The sequence below is a fragment of the Mus caroli genome, unplaced genomic scaffold (assembly GCF_978045245.1).
Source record: "Mus caroli unplaced genomic scaffold, Mus_caroli_1 scaffold_10, whole genome shotgun sequence".
Taxonomy (NCBI): Eukaryota; Metazoa; Chordata; class Mammalia; order Rodentia; family Muridae; genus Mus; species Mus caroli.
The window spans coordinates 114,516,602-114,535,445 of NW_028227265.1; the positions used below are offsets into that span (position 1 = coordinate 114,516,602).

Genomic DNA, 18,844 nt, shown 5'->3' on the forward strand with positions numbered 1-18,844 from the left:
ATTCTTTAAGTGAGTTATTAAAGTCCTTCTTGATGTCCTCTACCATCATCATGAGATATGCTTTTAGATCCATGTCTAGCTTTTCCGGTGTGTTGGGGTGCCCTGGACTGGGCGAAGTGGGCGTGCTGTGTTCTGATGATGGTGAGTGGTCTTGGTTTCTGTTAGTAAGATTATTACGTTTACCTTTCGCCATCTGGTAATCTCTGGGGTTAGTTGTTTTCGTTGTCACTGTTTAAAGATTGGAGCAGAAGCTGTGTTCCACTCACCAGCAGTCTCAAAATCCTGGGCGGGGGTCGTGGGTAGCTGGTGGTACCCCGGTGCTGGTCCAGCCGGAAGAGGCCTGTGGTCCTACTTAGGCCGGTTTTCTGCTTCCCTAACTAATGCAGTCTCTGGTCCCGCGTGCAATTGGATTGGAGCAGAAGCTGTGTTCCACTCACCAGAAGTCTTAAGATCCTGTGGCGGGTGTTGTGGGTAGCTGGCGAGTGTCAGCCGACCCTGCGCCCTAGCTGCCCCGGTGCTTTTCTGACCGGAAGAGGCTTGTGGCCCTACGTAGGCCGGATTTCTGCCTCCCCAACCAAAGCAGTCTCAGGTCCCGCGTGATTGGACTGGAGCAGAAGCTGTGTTCCACTCACCAGCAGTCCCAAAATCCTGTGTCGGGGGTCGTGGGTAGCTGGCGGGTGTCAGGCAACCCTGCACTCTAGCTACCCTGGCGTTGATCCGGCCGGATGAGGCCTGTGGCCCTCTATTGTAAACTTCTATTTCAATTTATGATTTGATTTTCTGTGTGAACTTTTGATGAACTTTTCAACATGTGATCATGTATTCTGAATGATGTTTAAGAATGGAGGACAAAGGCAAGAGTCAGAATTGAGGGACTGAGGTGAGAGGAATGGAAGTGAGAACTGAGCTGAGAGAGGAACTGAGCTGAGAAGTTTTTAGACAGAATACTTTAGATTAGAAAGAGAATGCAGAGTGGAATATCTTAGAAATTATAGGTAACATAAAATACTAAGAGAGCAATGTGCAGAATGCAGAGGGAAAGGGGAAAAACAATGTTGCAGAGAGCAGAAGGAGCAGTCAGCCATCTCTTTATCATGGGACAGAACAGGTCCTATGGGAAGGATAGAGCAGGTTTAGCCTTATTAAAAGAAACAAAACTTTTTCCCCCTACAAGCATGGGTTTAATTGGTGCACGCCTTTAATCCCAGCCCTCAGGAGGCAAAGGCAGGCGGATTTCTGAGTTCGAGGCCAGAGTGGTCTACAAAGTGAGTTTCAGGACAGCCAGGGCTAGAGAGAGAAACCCTGTCTCGAAAAACCAAAGAAAAGAAGAAAAAAAAGTGTAGAAACCTTCTCTTTCTCTCTGTAATAAAGATTGGTGCACATTTTTCATCCAGAATGAGTGAGTTCTTTCTGCACTGGTGCTTGGTCTTTTGCTCCATATATATATGTAATTATGGATGTGTGTGTAAGTATGTAATTGTGAGAATGTATGGATGTATGTGTGGGTAAGTATGTAATTGTGAGGATGCTTGCAAACTGTGCCCAATAGGGTTTGAATGGAAATGTATAAGTGAATAAATGAGCATGCATGAATGTGTATATGAATTTATGTAAGATTATGTATATTTGCTTATGTAAAAGTTCTTCTTTCAGTGAGAGTAATTCTCTTCTCCTGGTTCAATAGAAGTTTATTGCTCCAAACTCCCCCCTAGTCTGGACAAACAAGAGGCATCTGCACACTTGGGAGGCAGAGGCAGGCGGATTTCTGAGTTCGAGGCCAAGCCTGGTCTACAAAGTGAGTTCCAGGACAGCCAGGGCTATACAGAGAAACCCTGTCTCGAAAAACCAAAAAAAAAAAAAAAAAAAAAAAAAAAAAAAAGAGGCATCTGCACAATAGGGAAAATTCTCTAGGAATTAATTCTCTACTTAATCTCCTGTTGTTTTAGGATGAGGTGCTAAGTGCCAGAAACTGCAGTTTCTGGCCTCAGAGGATCACAGAAGGCAGGTCAGCTAAAATAGCATAGTAACAGAGACTTAGACAAGTAAACGTTTTATTATACAGCAACCCCAAGTTTCTATTAAGACAAAGTCTTATCCCCAAAACTCACAAGACTCCAGAATCTTTCAAGACAAAGTCTTTCCCCAGAATCTTGCAAGACAAAGTCTTACCCCAGAATCTCGCAAGACAAAGTCTTACTCCAGAATCTTGCAAGACAAAGTCTTACCCCAGAATCTCAAAAGACAAAGTCTTACCCTCTGCCTATGCTCTTCCTCATCAGCTGCCTCAAGAAAAACTAATAAGGATGAAGAAACACTCATGCTGGTGCTGGCGTCCAGTATCAGGTAGCTGTTCTTGGTGAGCAGGTCAGGAGGAAATCATCTGGGGATCTCCACATTTGCATAAGAGACTATGAGTTTGCTCTTAAAGGGCCACTCCTTGACAAAGTAAGGTGGTCTGTGTTTCATAATTGTAATTCTGTGGATTCAAGTCAGTGTAGAATCCTACACAGGAGAGAGCACCTGGCACTATATAAGGCACTGAGCTCAAGTCCCTCTGCATCTCTGCACCTCACCAGGCTTCAGTCATGAGGATCAATTACCTTCTCTTTGCATTTCTCCTGGTGCACATGCAGGTGAGTCAGGGGAACAGGGTGATCCCACACTGAAATGAGAGACAGCCCCCTTCATTTTGTGTGTGTGTGTGTGTCTGTGTTTGTGTGTATGTGTAGGTATGTTTGTGTATATGTGTTTGTGTGTGTATCATTGTGTTTGTATCTTGTGTCTCCCTGTCTCTATATGAACCTTTATCTGTTTCTCTGTGTTTCTCTCTCTCTCTCTCTTTCTCTCTCTGTGTATGTTTGTGTGTGTGTGTGAATGCATGTTTCTCCGTATATATGGCTACTTCTATGTCTTTGTGTTTTTCTCTGTGTGTCATTTCCTTTCCTATCCTTCTTACTTTCTCTATTTTCTTTTTCTTCTAAGCATATTTTAGAAAATGTATATATTGTGACTTGAAACACAAACTAAAGATGCTTTTACCCTTGAAGTAGCCTAAGGCAGACTCATTCTCAGCTGATTGATCTGCATCACATGACTTCTATATCCTAACTCCTGGTGCTAAGCTTAAGATTGTGAAATGAATTTCTTATAGGTAGCTTAAACACAATAACATGAAGAAGGGTTGATTCTTATCTGAAAAAAAATGTATTCATTTAGAAATCATTATATCTAAAGAGTAGAGTCTCTACTTACTCTAGAGATTCCTTCAGAATAACCAGCTCAGGCTCTCTTTGAGTACTTCCTCTCCTCCTACCCCTATGGAGGACCCTGAATCACACACCGTCTAACCGTGGTAAAGAGGGTCAGAGTGCAGGGAGGCTTTGGATCATAGCTTCCCCAAACTGTCCCTAAATTTTATTTTGTGGAAAAGATTTATATCTTTTTAAATTATGTGTACCTATATGGATCTGTGTATGTGATAGTACCCAAAGCATTAAGAGCACATCTAATCTCTCAGAGATGTCATTATAGGCTGTGGAGAGCCGTGCTGCGAGCAATCGCTGTGGAGAGCTGTGCGTGCTGTGAGCAATCGCCATTATAAGATGGCGCTGGCCTCCGCTGTGCCTAACTAGTAAACAAGCCTTGTACGCAGGTGCGAGAGTGAACTTACTTATCTTCCAGCCTTTACCGTATTAATTAACAATCCATTAACATGCATAACCAATCTTGGTTTTTGCTAGCGTTCATGCATTCCAGGTTTTCAACTATCAGGCCATTGTGGTCATCCTAAAGTCAGATGCTACATTAAAAGATAGAGAAAAGGACCACGAACCAGAAACGTGAATAAATGCTGGAATTTGCTTCTCCATGAATATGCACAAAACAAACCCAATTAAAGTTCTTTGATTACCTTTTGTAACTCCTGTTTCAGGAGATATAGCGCCATCTTTTGACTTTTATGGGAACATATACACAATACATAGAGGAAAAATTCCACATACAAAAAATTAATAATAGCAGTAATAATTATAATTTTAAAAATAGAGTCATTGAAGAAAACACTTTGCCTTCAGCCTTCACACTCATGTATACGTGTGTGAGTTGACCAAGCCAGCTCAGTCAGTCTACATGTTCTCTAGGGCAGGAACAAGGATTAAAAAGAAAAAAAGACATTTAGGTAACACTATAGTATGACCCCAGCCAGTTCTAAGGCTGATGCCCTTTTGTTCCAGTCTGATTTTATACTACTTTTAGTACCTGCAAAATGATAATATCAGTTCTGGTTCAAGGAACAAGCAAGGCAATAAACAGTAGGGTAGGCTAATAATGACCAGAGAAAGGCAAGGGTAAGGAGAATTGGGAAAAATGAATGATAATAAAAAGATAGGAGAATTATTTCCAGTCAATCTATTGCATGCTTATATCACTGAAGATAATGAAAGGCTGCTATTAGTATAGTAAAATTATTCAATTTGAAGGGATGGATATACTAATTATTCTGAATTGATCATTGCCTACCATATTTATATACTTTGATAGTACACAATAGTCCACAAATATGTAAATTTACTGTGTCTTATTTTATTTTAAAATCTCTTCTGTATACCAGGTTAAAAATATGTCTACCAAGCTCAATACTGTGAGATTTTCCAACACAGCAGTGGGAGTGAGGCATTCTAATATGGGTGCAAATTCTTCATTCTCCAGCCTCAAATTTCTTTGCTTGGAATTCTATAGAATACCTTTTGTCAAAACTGTTTATACATTATAGATTTCTTCTTATGTGGTTGTTTGTTTAATCTTCCTGTAGGGAGGAATAAATCCTGGTTAATGTAACTTTTTTCACTTACAAAATCCTAGTCTCTCAGCTCTTGCCATGGGGTATGTATTGATAGTCATCAATGGTTTTCTAGGATAAAAATAAACAGCTGGGTTATAGAATTCACAAGAGACCTCACTCAGAGTCAAGCCACATTGCCTCCCTCAGAACAGGTTTGAGCAGGAGAAACAGGGAGATGGTGGAAAGGACTAGAGTCCCACTGTTATGGATTCCCATAAAAGATTTTAAAAAGCATCTTGACTCCTCCCCTCTGATACTCACATTATTTCAGAGAGTGCAGAACCACATATCCAAATGCTATCAAGTCCCACATTTGTCCATCCCATTGCGGCTAGAAGTAGCTATTCACTAGTTTTTTCTAAGGGAGAATAGTGCCCCATGTTCAGGTAACATGTTACTAACACATTGCTTTCTCTGAGACTGAACACAGTACACCCATCTGACTCCAGGTCCACCACATTGAGTTCCTGGAGGTGTTTAGTAGTAAATGAACTTCAACATTGAGCAGGAACTTGGAGAAATCTATGAAACTAGGTCCATATACTGCCCTAAAGAGCTGGGAGAACCATGACTTGGCTCCCATTCTTCTGCATCCACCAGGTGACTGTGCTCAAGACCTTATGGATCTATGAGAAATTAGTCCCCACTGAGGCCTAAGTCTATTGACAGACTAGGATGACCAAGTCTAATGTGTGAGGTCCAGGCAAGTAAGGTCCAATTGTAACCAGTGAATCTGTCCCAGGACAGCACAGTTCCCTCCAAACTAAGAAGAAGGGTAGCATGTCAGGATCCATAATGGGACAAGCTAATAACTAGCAGGTGATCATCCTGATGTGGCCTGCTTCAGATTATTTTATAGTCTGTGACAGATGAGCCCTTATTAAGCAAGGCTGTAAGGGACTCATTTTAGAAAATATTCCTGCTATTAATATGCTTTTCCTCTTATTATTAAACATATATAGCAATCACTAAGTAATAGCACACCCCTTTGGAGCAGATCTCTGCAGATCCATGAAGATGTACAATCTTGTAGTGATGCTATATAGACAGATAACTTAAGTCTTAATGATGATCCTATAAGATCCTAAAATTATATGTCATTACTAAGCTCTTTTATAGTGGGACTGTTTTTTTTTTAATTTTTTTATTAGGTATTTTCCTCATTTACATTTCCAATGCTATCCCAAAAGTCCCCCATAACCTCCCCCCACTCCCCTACCCACCCACTCCCACTTCTTGGCCCTGGCATTCCCCTGTACTGAGACATATAAAGTTTGCAAGACCAATGGGCCTCTCTTTCCACTGATGGCCGACTAGGCCATCTTCTGATACATATGCAGCTAGAGACACGAGCTCCAGGGGGTACTGGTTAGTTCATATTGTTGTTCCACCTATAGGGTTGCAGATCCCTTTAGCTCCTTGGGTACTTTCTCTAGCTCCTCCATTGGGGGACATGTGATCCATCCAATAGCTGACTGTGAGCATCCACTTCTGTGTTTGCTAAGACCCGGCATATAGTCAAACCTGCAATGAGAACTCTTCCAGTCTCCCTCGTGTCACCAGTTAATTGCTCTTACATGGTAGCCAGAGTTTCTCCTATACAGAGGACATTCCAAGAGCTTATATAACAATTAACCAAAGGTCATTAAAAGGGAACTAATGATTTCTTATAGGAGCTAGGATAGAAGATAAAATATTGACTGTGTTTATCTATACAAAACTTCACTTATAACTTAGTTATGGGTTTAAATCTTTGGTCAACCTGTGGAGCTGAGACAGATGATGGATGCTTAGCTAGATAATTACTCGTAATGAATATGCATGTAAACATTCTCTGTTGTAAACTTCTATTTCAATTTATGATTTGATTTTCTGTGTGAACTTTTGATGAACTTTTCAACATGTGATCATGTATTCTGAATGATGTTTAAGAATGGAGGACAAAGACAAGAGTCAGAATTGAGGGACTGAGGTGAGAGGAATGCAAGTGAGAACTGAGCTGAGAGAGGAACTGAGCTGAGAAGTTTTTAGACAGAACACTTTAGATTAGAAAGAGAATGCAGAGTGGGATATCTTAGAAATTATAGATAACATAAAATACTAAGAGAGCATTGTGCAGAATGCAGAGGGAAAGGGGAAAAAAGATGTTGCAGAGAGCAGAAGGAGCAGGCAGGCTTTTCCTGACCATGCTTTAGTCTTATTAAAAGAAACAAAGCTTTTTCCCTACAAACAAGGGTTTAATTCATTTAGCACTAAAAAGGTAGAAACCTTTCCTTTTTCTTTGTAATAAAGATTAGTGCAGTTTTCATCCAGAATGAGTGAGTTCTTTCTGTACTGTGCTTGGTCTTTTTCTCCATATGCATATGTTAGTATGGATGTGTGTGTAAGTGTATAATTGTAAGAATTCATGCAAGCTGGGCCCAGTTGGGTTTGAATGGAAATGTATAAATGAATAAATGAGCATGTATGAATCTGTATATGAACTTACGTGTGATTATGCATATTCGCTTATGTCAAAGTTTTTTTTTTTCTGTGAATGTTATGAGTGTTATTCTCTTCTCCTGGTTCAATAGAAGTTTATTGCTCCAAACTTCCCCCTAGTCTGACAAGCAAGAGGCATCTGGACAATAGGGAAAAGTCTCTAGCAATTAATACTCTACTTATTCTCCTGCTGTTTTAGGATGAGGCGCTAAGTGCCAGTAACTGCAGTTTCTGTCCTCAGAAGATCACAGAAGGCAGGCCAGCTACAATAGCATAGTAACTTACATAAGTAAACTTTTTATTATACAGCAACCCTAAATTTCTATTAAGACAAAGTCTTACTCCAGAATCTCCCAAGAGAAAGTCTTACTCTCTGCCTACACTCTTCCACCTCATCTGCCTGAAGAAGAATGGATAAGAAAGAAGAAACACCCCCTTTGGGGCTGGCCTTCAGCATCAGGTAGCTCTTCTTGCTAAACATTACAGGAAGAAATCTGGGGATCCCCACATTTGCATAAAAGACACTGAGTGTGCTCTCAAAGGGCCACCCCCCTCTCTAGAGAGATAAGGTGCTCTGTGTTTCATAATTGTTATTCCTGGGATTTTAATCAGTGTAGACTCCTACACAGGAGAAAGCACCTGGAACTATATAAGGCACTGAGCTCAAGTCCCTCTGCATCTCTGCACCTTACCAGGCTTCAGTCATGAGGATCCATTACCTTCTCTTTGCATTTCTCCTGGTGCTGCTGTCTCCACTTGTAGGTGAGTCAGGGGAGTATGGTTGTCCCACACTAAAATGAAAGACAGCTCCCTACATCTGTGTGTGTGTGTGTGTGTCTGTGTTTGTGCATGTGTGTTTAGGTGTGTGTAGGTGTCTGTGTGTGTATATGTGTTTGTGTGTGTGTATCATTGTGTTTGTATCTTATGTCACCCTCTCTCTATATGAACCTTTATCTGTTTCTCTGTGTTTACATCTCTCTCTCTCTCTCTCTCTCTCTCTCTCTCTCTCTCTCTCTCTCTCTCTCTTTCTTTGTGTGTATGTATGTGTGTGTGTGTGTGTGTGTATGGATGCATGTCTCTCTGTATATATGGCCATCTCTATGTCTTTGTGTCTTTCTCTGTGTGCCTTTGTCTTTTGCTTTCCTATCCTTCTTATTTCCCCCCTTTTCTTTTTCTTCTAAGCATATTTTAGAAAATGTATATTTTGTGACTTCAAACACAAACCAATATGCTTTTTACCTTGAAGGAGCCTAAGGCAGACTCATTCACAGCTAATCTGCATCACATGACTTCAATTTCCTAACTCCTGGTGCTAAGCTTAAGATTATGAAATGAGTTTCTTATAGGTAGCTTAAACATAATAACATGAAGAAGGTTTGATTCTTCTCTGAAAAAATGTATTCATTTAGAAATCATTATATCTAAAGAGTAGAGTCTCTACTTACTCTAGAGATTCCTTCAGAATAACCAGCTCAGGCTCTCTTCGAGAACTTCCTCTCCTCCTACCCCTATGGAGGACCCTGATTCACACACTGTCTACCATGGTAAAGAGGGTCAGAGTGCAGGGAGGCTTTGGATCATAGCTTCCCAAACTGTCCCTAAATTTTATTTTGTGGAAAAGATTTATATCTTTTTAAATTATGTGTACCTATATGGATCTGTGTATGCGATAGTACCCAAGAAGCAATAAGAGCACATCTAATCTCTCAGAGATGTCATTATAGGCACATACAGTCTGCCTGGCATGGTACTAGAAACTTATCTCAGGTCTTCTGCAGGATCAGCAAGCAATCCTAGTTGCTAAGCTCTGTGTTGTATGTCACCCCTGACATTAGGCAACCAGAACAAAAGGTATTCACAACTCAAGAGAGGGAGATAAACAAGTAAGAGAGAATGTGAAAAAAAAGTTTGAAAGTGCATCAGACAGAAGTTAAAAAAATGAAAACATAATTTCACTAATTCTGTTGGTGAGTTCAGGTTTACAGAGGAGCATCTGTGATCCATGGGATACCCAAACACTTACTCTGTCTGACATTTAGATAAATGTGAAGAAGGAAGGAGGGGGGAAGAGGGAAGGATGAGATTAAGGCCTGATTTTAGATAGTGGAAACTACCAATAGTTCACTTTTACTTTTGATTTCCATTGTAAGTTACTTCGGAATCAAGTTACCAACACGCAAGTCCTATACAGTGAGTTTGGGTCAAATTCTTCACATAAAATAGGTACCTGGAAGTTCAAATGCCTTAGTTAAAAATAGGAAGATGGCTCAGTTACCAAAGGTGCTTGTTGTGCAAGTATGAAGATCTGACTTTGGATCCCAGTGTTCATGAAGAAGCGGAGAGAGCTTCTGGTGCACACATCTGTGATGCTAGCACTAAGAAGGCTCCCAGAGGCACACTGGCCAACCAGCCAGACAAACCCACTCAGTGTGTTCCAGGTTCAGTGAGAGACTCTGTCTGAAAAAGTGAGGCAGAGAACAATTCACTAGTACATATTATGTCAACCTCTAGCCTCTATATGTGTCTGCACACAAGGTCATACACATTCACACCCATTGGCTGTTTCTGATAGTAGCACAAGGGACTTGTGTGTGGAGAAATAGAGGCAGGGTTGCTATGAATAAGCTGAGGATTCAAAGAAACTTTCCTGAGCTCCTGCCTGATGGACCCAAAAATTCCAATCAGTCAGGTGTGGAGCAGACCCTTCAACATTTGTGTCCTAGGGAAAGCAGAACCCCTTTCCACAGCATCAGAGGTCAGAACTGTATTCAGTCCTGCTAAAACAGATATCACAGTTTTGGGGTAGGGTGAAAGGAGGAGGCTGTTGGGATGTACTCAAGATTATAGTACACTGGACTATATTTCTGACCTGAGGCTTTCAACTCTAACATGTGTATTTCTTACTTATCTTCCAGCCTTTTCCCAATTAATCAACAGTCCAGTAACATGCATGAGACATCTAGGCTCATGCCAGCGTTCATGCTATGGAGGTTTTCGACCGGTTGGCCATTGTGGCCATCCTAAAATCAGATGCTGCCACAGAGAATAGATTAAAAAAAAAAAAAAACAAGAACCAGCAACGTGAATAAGTGCCAGAATTTGCTTCGCCATGAATATGCACAAAACAAACCCAATTAAAGTTCTTTGATTACCTTCTGTGACTCCCGTTTCAAGGATTACGACCGTCTTTTGACTTTTATGGGGACATATACACAGTACATACAGGATAATCACCACACACATAAAATTAATAATAGCAGTAATAATTATAATTTTAAAAATAGAGTCATTGAAGAAAACACTTTACCTTCAGCCTTCACACTCATGTACACATGTGTTCACCTGACCAAGCCAGCTCAGTCAGTCTACATGTTCTCTAGGGCAGGAACAAGGATTAAAAAAAAGACAATTAGGCAATAATGTAGCATGACCCCAGCCAGTGCTGAGGCTGAAGCCCTTTTGTTTCCAGTCTAATTTTAGCCCACTTTTAGTACCTGCAAAATGATAATATCAGTTCTGGTTCAAGGAACAAGCAAGGCAATAAACAAAATCCCATAAACATCTTTCTAGGGGCTAGTCAGGTTGACCATGACAAAAGGAATGTCACACATGCCCCAGCTGAGCCTGCTCTGAGCTTTGCATTAGCTCAAATATAAATGTTCTTCATTTGGACCTATTTCCTGATTCCTAGACCAAAGCCACATTCCTGCCTTGAGCTTACTTCTTTTGTCTTGGTCTGATGTCAAATTCCCACCAAGTGTCTAGAAGTAATCTCAAAAAGATCTCCATATTCACCCATATAATCAAATGATATATAAGACACATACACAAATATTAAAGTGATTTAAATATCCAGAAATAATGAGTATTTGACTACTACCCAAGCATAGCATTTGTCCTTTTGATTGCACTATGAAACCCATACACTTCATTTTGATGCTGGGCTCCTCAGACACTGCCCTCAAAGAATTATTTTTATCTATATTTTTATGTATTACAAACTTGTTTTTTCACTTCTGTGCAAGATCACTGGTGAATGTTGCAGGAATGACATGAAGTTTAGTCCAGCAAGAGAAGCATCATTCTGGGTCTTCTAGGGGGTGGTAGGACTCGCTAGGATTTTGTAGCAATTTTCCACATCTGTGAAAAGACTTTAATGGCTATTTTGGTGTTTTGAAGGCAAGACCCTTAAAGTTAAAGTGGATCAAAGCAAGAAAATGCTAAATGGCTTTGCATTTCTCAGAATGAATGGTCCCTTTGGTTTTCTGATATCACCGGAGCTGCTGGTGTTCACACTGAGCAGTACATCAATGGAGATGGGGAGTGGACACATAGCTGAGCAACACTAGAGCTGGGCGGTGTTAGCATCAGAAACTGTTCACAGACAGCCTCTGAATCCATCAATGATGTCATCCCTAAGGGGCAGGACCCTCCTGTGTCCATTGCCATGGCAACAGTCACACACCCTCTTGCTTTACCTGCATCTCTTGCAAGTCATCATCTGCATTACCTATGTCACGGCTTGAATAAAAGACAGGAACCCGATCCATCTCTCTCTCCCTTCATTACTTCTTCCCCTCTTTCAATAAAGACCTTTGAAAGTATGAAAGATTGATCTGTCAGGAAATATGCCGTTTTCAACCAACATTGGTGCTGAAACCCAGGAGTTACTAGGGACCACCCAGGCAGGTGTGTGGTTCCATAGTGTGCACCACAGCCGCCTCTGTGGGACACTGGGAACTCTACTGTGGTGGATGGCCACTGCCATGTGGGTTAAGCCCCGCAGGCTGGACCTCATCCCATCAGGTCCTCCCGCTTTACATTCTCACTATTTCTGCCAAAACCATCGCACAAGCATTGGTGGATTCGTAACTTTTCATTCTGGTTGGTGGGTAGGGCCCCTTCTCCCAAGGAGGTTTGGCAACCCTGTACGGGCTTAGGGGATGGACATTCTAAGTTCCCTATGACCATCCTCCTAGATCTATCTCTCTCTCTCTCTCTCTCTCCTCTCTGTCTTAGGCTGTTTTCATGACATCTCCCTCTCAGGCTATTCGGGAATGTACCTATCTTGTCTGATATTGCAAACTATTTTCTCTTGTTGCCTTACAAAAATCCTAAGCTTATGTAAAACTCTTTTTTTCCTGTGAGTCCAGGACTCACTAGCCACTAGCGTCCACGTGATGCCCAGGTATATCTAGATCTAGCTGTTATTCATTAGTTATTGCATTTTTTCCCTTGGGATGCCTGTACAAATAGTTCAATAACATCCATACCATCTAATGGGCATCTACCTCAATGTCTTCAGCCATATCTCCAGGTAGCTCTTTGATATGTACCTGGAAAAATCTAAATCTCTAAAACTAACACCCAATTTGAGGGTATACAAACGTATACACCTTTGCAGTAAGGTCTGGATTCACTACCCATTAGATAACGGCTCCAAATGGCTACTTAAGTTCACATTTGATCCTACCATCTTAAGTGATCTTCATATATAATACAAATGATCTGGTAAATGGAAGGAGTTCCCTTATGCCTAAGCTTTTACCTATTTTACTCCAAACCCTCTCTCTGCCCTTCATGTCTCCTAACTGAACTTCTTCAAGCTATGAAACCTCTACCAGATGACACTACAGCCCTCCATCCAACTAAAGAACCACCCACTTAGAGCTGCACGCTTGTCTCTACAACTTCTAAAACCCCAGCCTCCTCAGATTCCTCTTCTCACCAGACTTCCACAGAGCCTCTTTGCTCAACCTCTCCAGACTCCTCCCCTCCTCCCGGACCAGCTCCAGGTCACTCCAATAATCCTGCACTGGCACCTGCTTTCAGCCCTCCCACCACTCATTCAGGGGCATTAATTCTGCATTGGTTTCTCTCTATCCTCTTGTAGCTAATCCTTATATACTTCATTTCCTTATCCCCTCAGCTACTTCTCATTTCTCTTTCCTAGATCTCAAGGATGCATTCTTCTTCATCCCTCTAGAGACCCAGTCACAGAACCTTTGTCTTTATCTGGACTGACTCTGACACCAGTTTTCTACTCAACTCACCTAGACTGTTCTACCTCCAGGCCAGACCACAACTATTTGGCCAGGCCCTGGCTTCTGACTTATTTCCTCTGTCTCTCCCTAAATCTAAAATTGTCCATTATGTAGATGACATTCTTCTCTGCAGTTCCTCTCTAAAAATTAGCCAAGCAGACACCTCTGTTCTTCTAAATTTCCTGTCCTGTCAAGGCTACAGGGTCTCAACTACTAAAGTTCAATTGCCCACTCCTCAGGCCACCTATTTCAGACTAACAAGTACCCCAACCCACAAGGCTATTATCTTAGATAGAAAGAATCTGATTCCATCTCTAACTATTCCTTATACAAAGGGAGAGAATTTATCATTCCTAGGAACAACCAGTTTTTTACATTCCTGGGTTTCTTTCCTTTTCCCTTCTTCCCACCCCTTATATGAAGCAGCATTAGACTCCATCCATGAACTTCTTCTCAAACCTGTTACAAAATCTGTTCAAAGGCTTCAACAGGCTTTCCTTAAGGCCCCAGCCTTACACTTCACTGAACTGACTTGTCCTTTTTCGTCCACATAAATGAAAAAGATAGTTTTTCCCTTGGAGTCCTAGGTCATCAACGGGGACCCTGTTTTGTACCTGTAGCCTACTTGTCAAAAAACTAGATATAACCATCCAGAGATGGGCATCTTGCATTCATACCTTAGCAGCCATGGAGCTCTTTATTTGAGAGTCTACAAAACTAACCTTTGTGTGATCTATAACTGTCTTCTCTTCTTATACCCTGTCACAGCTCCTAACTTACAGAGGTGTACAGACTCTCCCTCCATCCAGGGTTCTTTCTCTTCAGGGAGCAGTAATAGAAGACTCCACACTTACCTCCCAATCATGCTCATCTCTTAATATTTCCAATATTCTTCCTGGACAGAATACTAACCACTTCTTATCTCACTCTGAAATCTTAGATGAACTATTACCTAACCTTCACACATATAGGAAGTCATGCCCTCTATAACTGGTATACATATGGCAGCTCCTTTTTATATGAAGGGGCCAGAAGATCTGGCTATGCTATAGTGTCAGACTCAAAGGTGGTTGAGTCATAGGACCTCCCTGTTCATACCACAAATAACAGTCTAAACGAATATCCCTTACCTGTGCCTTTCAACTGGCACAGGGATAATTCCTCAACATCTACACAGACTCCAATTATGCTTTGCATATACTCCAGTCCCACACTGCTATCCGGAAGGAGCACAGGTTACTTATGACAAAAGGAAGGTCAGTAACTAATGTAATCCAAATTATGGCCATGCTAAATGCCTCCCATCTCCCCACAGCTTTTGGAATTTTCCACTGCACATCATACCAGAGGCATGAATCCATTGTATCTAAGGGATACAACTGAGCTGATAAGGTTGCTAGAGCTGTGGTCCCTAGGGGCATAGACTCATCTCATGCTCCCCAGAACATTCTTACACTACAACTTACATCTTCAGTCTCATTCCCTGACACTCATCAAACTCTGGCCTATCTTTACCAACTCTTTCCTCCTAACAGCCTCGTGTTGTCTTAGTTTGTTAAAATGCACCTACAGTCTACTCCTGAGGACTTACGTTTATTAAAATCTATCACTGACTCGTGAAATCTTTCAGATGTCAGACTCCAACTCCAGATACTATAGCGCCTCTCTTCCTACCCATCAGGCTAGGGGTTCCCTTCCTGGAACTGACTGGCAACAGGACTTTACCCACATGCCCACTGTCAAACCTGTCTTAGTGGACAACTTCCTGGGGTGGGTGGAGGCATTCCCCCACTGTCAACAAAAGTGCTCAGACAGTTTCTAATCTTCTTCTCCAAGAGATCCTTCCCTGATTTGGTATCCTACCCTCCCTCTAGTCATACAATGGTCCTGACTTTACTCCCTGAATTTTAAAAACTCTACCTAAAGCCCTGGACATCCCCCTGGTACTTTCATATTCCCTTGGACCCACAGTCTTCAGGAGAGTTAGAAAGAACTAATCACTCCCTAAAAACCACTTTTGTCAAACTGTCACAGAAACTTCATCTCAATTGGGTAAATCTCCGACCTTTGTCTCTTTTTAGACTACAAGGTCTCCTCAAGGGATCTTTTTTCATCTCACCTTTTAAACTCATATATGGATGTCCAGTCCTAACTCCTAGTATCTCACCTAAATTCTCTCCTCTCCCTGATGACCTGCTTAGCCCATTACTTTGCCACCTCTGCTCTCTTCAATGGAACTTTGCTGACTACCATCTACCAAGGCCACACACTGTCCCCTCCCCACTGCCTGTCAACATTGGAGACCAACTTCTTCTCTCCCCTCCAGATAATAGGCCCTCGCCTCTCTCTCCTAAATGGCAGGGCCCTTTCAAGGTGATTCTCGTAACTCCCACAGATGCTAAATTTGAGTGACTTTATTGGGTCCACCTGTCTCACCTCAAACCTTTCACACCTCCACCTCAAAATGATTCTTGGTCCTATACATCTACCAGAATAGGACTCTGTTCTCTTAAGCTCCATTGCTGCAGATGGACCTCAGTGGGGTCCTCGATCCACAGGAAAACTCAGGTTCCAGTTATAGGTGAGCAAGGAGTTGGCATGGATGACAAACAGACACAGACACAGAGAGAGTGTGTATCTGAATGTAATTTCTCAAAGCGAGCACCAGTCTTATAATACAGAAGAAAACCAAGAAAGCTAGGCAAATACATCCGACAAGGTACATTGACACAAAACAGTGAAAATGCATACATAAAAAGCTAGGGGGAGCCAGGCCATGTTTACAACTGAGAATAGGAACAACCCTTAATTAAGATCAGCAAAACACAGGAGCCAGGTGAGTGGTCTGAAGCAATGCTAGTCTATTGTTAAACCCACCACCAGGGGTCCTTTAGTAAATACCTGATAATGTTATTCCTCTGGGCCTAGTGAAAAACATGCACCAGGGAAATTCCATTCTACTAACCCTTTCATGAATAATACTACAGTTCCTCCTAATTCCACAACTCACCTTTTCCCTAGGCCATTGTATATTCCTGTGTATGGGACTGAGTCAGCTATTGTTCTAAGTAATTACTATGTAGAGTAACCCTGAGATTTCTAGCTCTATTCAAGTAAATTGTAATTTACTTACTGATTACTTTCACTTTCTCTACTAGAGGTAAATTTGAATGTTACTGAATAGGTATCATTCTTACTGAATTCCAAGCTCAGGGTCAGCCCAAGGACCACCCAGGACATTGGAACACTGGTGGAGGCCAATCCAACTCAGCTATATGTCAAAATCAATCCTTAGAGGTACTTATAATAAAACAATATTGAAGGAGAGCACACAGACCCATACACCAGACTAACTCAGGGACAAGTTTGGAGCATACGTGCTATGGAAATGCCAAGGTTCCAGGAGACTAAGTTTCTGTTAAACTCTTTGCCTCGGGACTGCTTCCAGGCTTCCAGGCCTGTCACTCGAGTCACTACTGGAGTGGATGTAGTACTCCATAAGATGTTGAGACCATCCACTTGGTTCCCAATCCCAGAAAAATGAGACTCTCTTCTGGCAGCTGTGTTCAACCCCACTGGACTAGATATGGTCTTCTCATCCTCCCTCTTGCTGTTCATTTCCATCCAGGGTAGTTTCTAGATCTGGAGACTTGGGGGGTTCAAGAACCCCCCACTAATGACAAAGAGTCTTTCCATATAGGATCAGGAATCTGCTCTATAGCTGGATGCCAGGAGCCAATCCAAATTGTTATCATCCCTATATCTACCATTTCATCTAAACATTATAACCTCTTTCTTTGCTTCCTCTTTGACCAGATGAAAGATAATTGTTAAAAAGTGGCCCGATGAATATGGGACTCTACATATTGGTCTTACAAGATACATATGCTGGGATCAAAGACCAATTACTGCTTTTGTCGACAACACCCTCGTTTTCTATATACAAGACCTGTGGAATCCCAGGTAGGAAACAGGAGTTACTGGTAAGCTCTATCATAAAAACCGAGCTGGACCCCAGTGACTACTATTCATATCCAGAGAAAATAAGTCTCAATTGTTCAACCTGTGGATATCACAAAAATAGGAGACGTAATCAAACATTCCTCCAAGGCTCTTACTTCTTTGACATCTCCCTTCATAAATGGTACTAATCAGTCATTTCACCTTTTGCTTCAGACCCTGACCTTGGCCTATCATCTCCTTAGTCTCACGAGACCTGGTTGCTTTAAGATTGCTAGCTATATATAACTCTTTGAACTAACTCACAATTGCCATTTATATCCTCTCCAGTGATACTGCCAAGTAACCTCGCCTCACCTTTTATCAGCTGTCCTGACTCTGATGTTGCCATCACCCCATACCTTTTCTCTATGTCTCTTTTTGGTGTGGCAGACTGTTTTAAGACATCCCAGACACATTCTATAGAAATGCTAAGCTCTTAAGACGGCAATAGAACCCTCGCTCTTGATATGTCATCTCTGCCAAAGTGCTCTGCAGTCCAAAACAGGTTAATTCTCAGTAGCACTCAGGTATATCATGGCCTGCCTGGCAGCTGGTCAGGAGTTTTCATGTTGATGTTCCTTTTCCCTGAAGTAGGAGTAATCCACAGAAAAGAGCATTTACCAATCCTGGTTGTAGATACAATACCTGCCCCACATGACAAGACTGCAGATCAGGCCACTCCTGGATATTGTAGGAATAACTATAGGTGTTGATGCTGGAACAGTGGGGCTGACTACTTCTCAATCCCTAGACAAATGTTCTTTTCTCAGCTTGAAAACAGCTTTCAAGAAATGACTGAAACCATGCTCACCATAAAAACCAGATGGATTCTTTGGCAGCAGTGGTCCTTCAGAACTGAGGGGAACTAGATGTTCTTACAGCTAAAAAAGGTGGTCTTTGCTGTTTCTACAAGAAGGCTGTTTCTATGGCAATGAATCTAGGAGAGTAAGAAATAAAATCTAGCCCTACAATCAGACATCCAGAAACACAGGGGACGATGTAAGGCTCCGATTCCTGGGCTCTCAAAAACCATGTATGGAAATGGATACTTCCCTTCCTAAAATCTTCTCCTCATTTTTCTGGATTAACTATTTACTCCCTGCCTCATCAACCTTGTTTCTGCATCCCTTCAATGACAAATTGAAGAAAATTTCTAGCCAAACAATCAGTTCGTTTTACAGGATTACCAGCCACTGTCCACAGAGGAGCCTGATGAAAATAACTATCAATTGGTCACTGGTGGTGAAATTCAGCTACACTCCCAAGTTGAAGACACCTCTAGTCAGCAGCAATCTGTTTAAGAGATCTGATTACCCTTTCACCATTGGCTTCCCCCTCCTCCTTTCCTTCCCCTCCTTAGGAAAAGAAAAAAGGAGGTTTGTTAGCATCAGAAGCTGTTTACAGCCAGCCTCTGAATCCAGATATGATGTCATCCCTAGGCAAGAGAACCCTTCTGCATCCTTTGCTATGGCAACCT

General features: G+C 41.8%; 1 protein-coding gene and 1 pseudogene across 1 annotated transcript; both read left to right on the forward strand.

The window, feature by feature from the left end:
* Window positions 1–2,585: 2,585 nt before the first annotated feature.
* Window positions 2,586–3,815, forward strand: LOC110287651 (beta-defensin 6-like; annotated as a pseudogene).
* A 4,210-nt stretch (window positions 3,816–8,025) lies between these two features.
* Window positions 8,026–10,370, forward strand: LOC110287653 (beta-defensin 6-like). The gene is made up of 2 exons (XM_085844355.1): window positions 8,026–8,083; window positions 10,237–10,370. The coding sequence occupies exons 1-2, from the start codon at window positions 8,026–8,028 to the stop codon at window positions 10,368–10,370; spliced, it is 192 nt and encodes a 63-aa protein (XP_085700481.1).
* The last annotated feature ends 8,474 nt before the right edge of the window (window positions 10,371–18,844 follow it).

Bases quoted from the DNA above. Each gene is read 5' to 3' on its own strand.
- LOC110287653 (XM_085844355.1), top strand. From the start codon at position 8,026: ATGAGGATCCATTACCTTCTCTTTGCATTTCTCCTGGTGCTGCTGTCT. The intron at 8,084-10,236 runs GTGAGTCAGGGG...CTTATCTTCCAG, and splicing joins GCTGCTGTCTCCACTTGTAG to CCTTTTCCCAATTAATCAAC.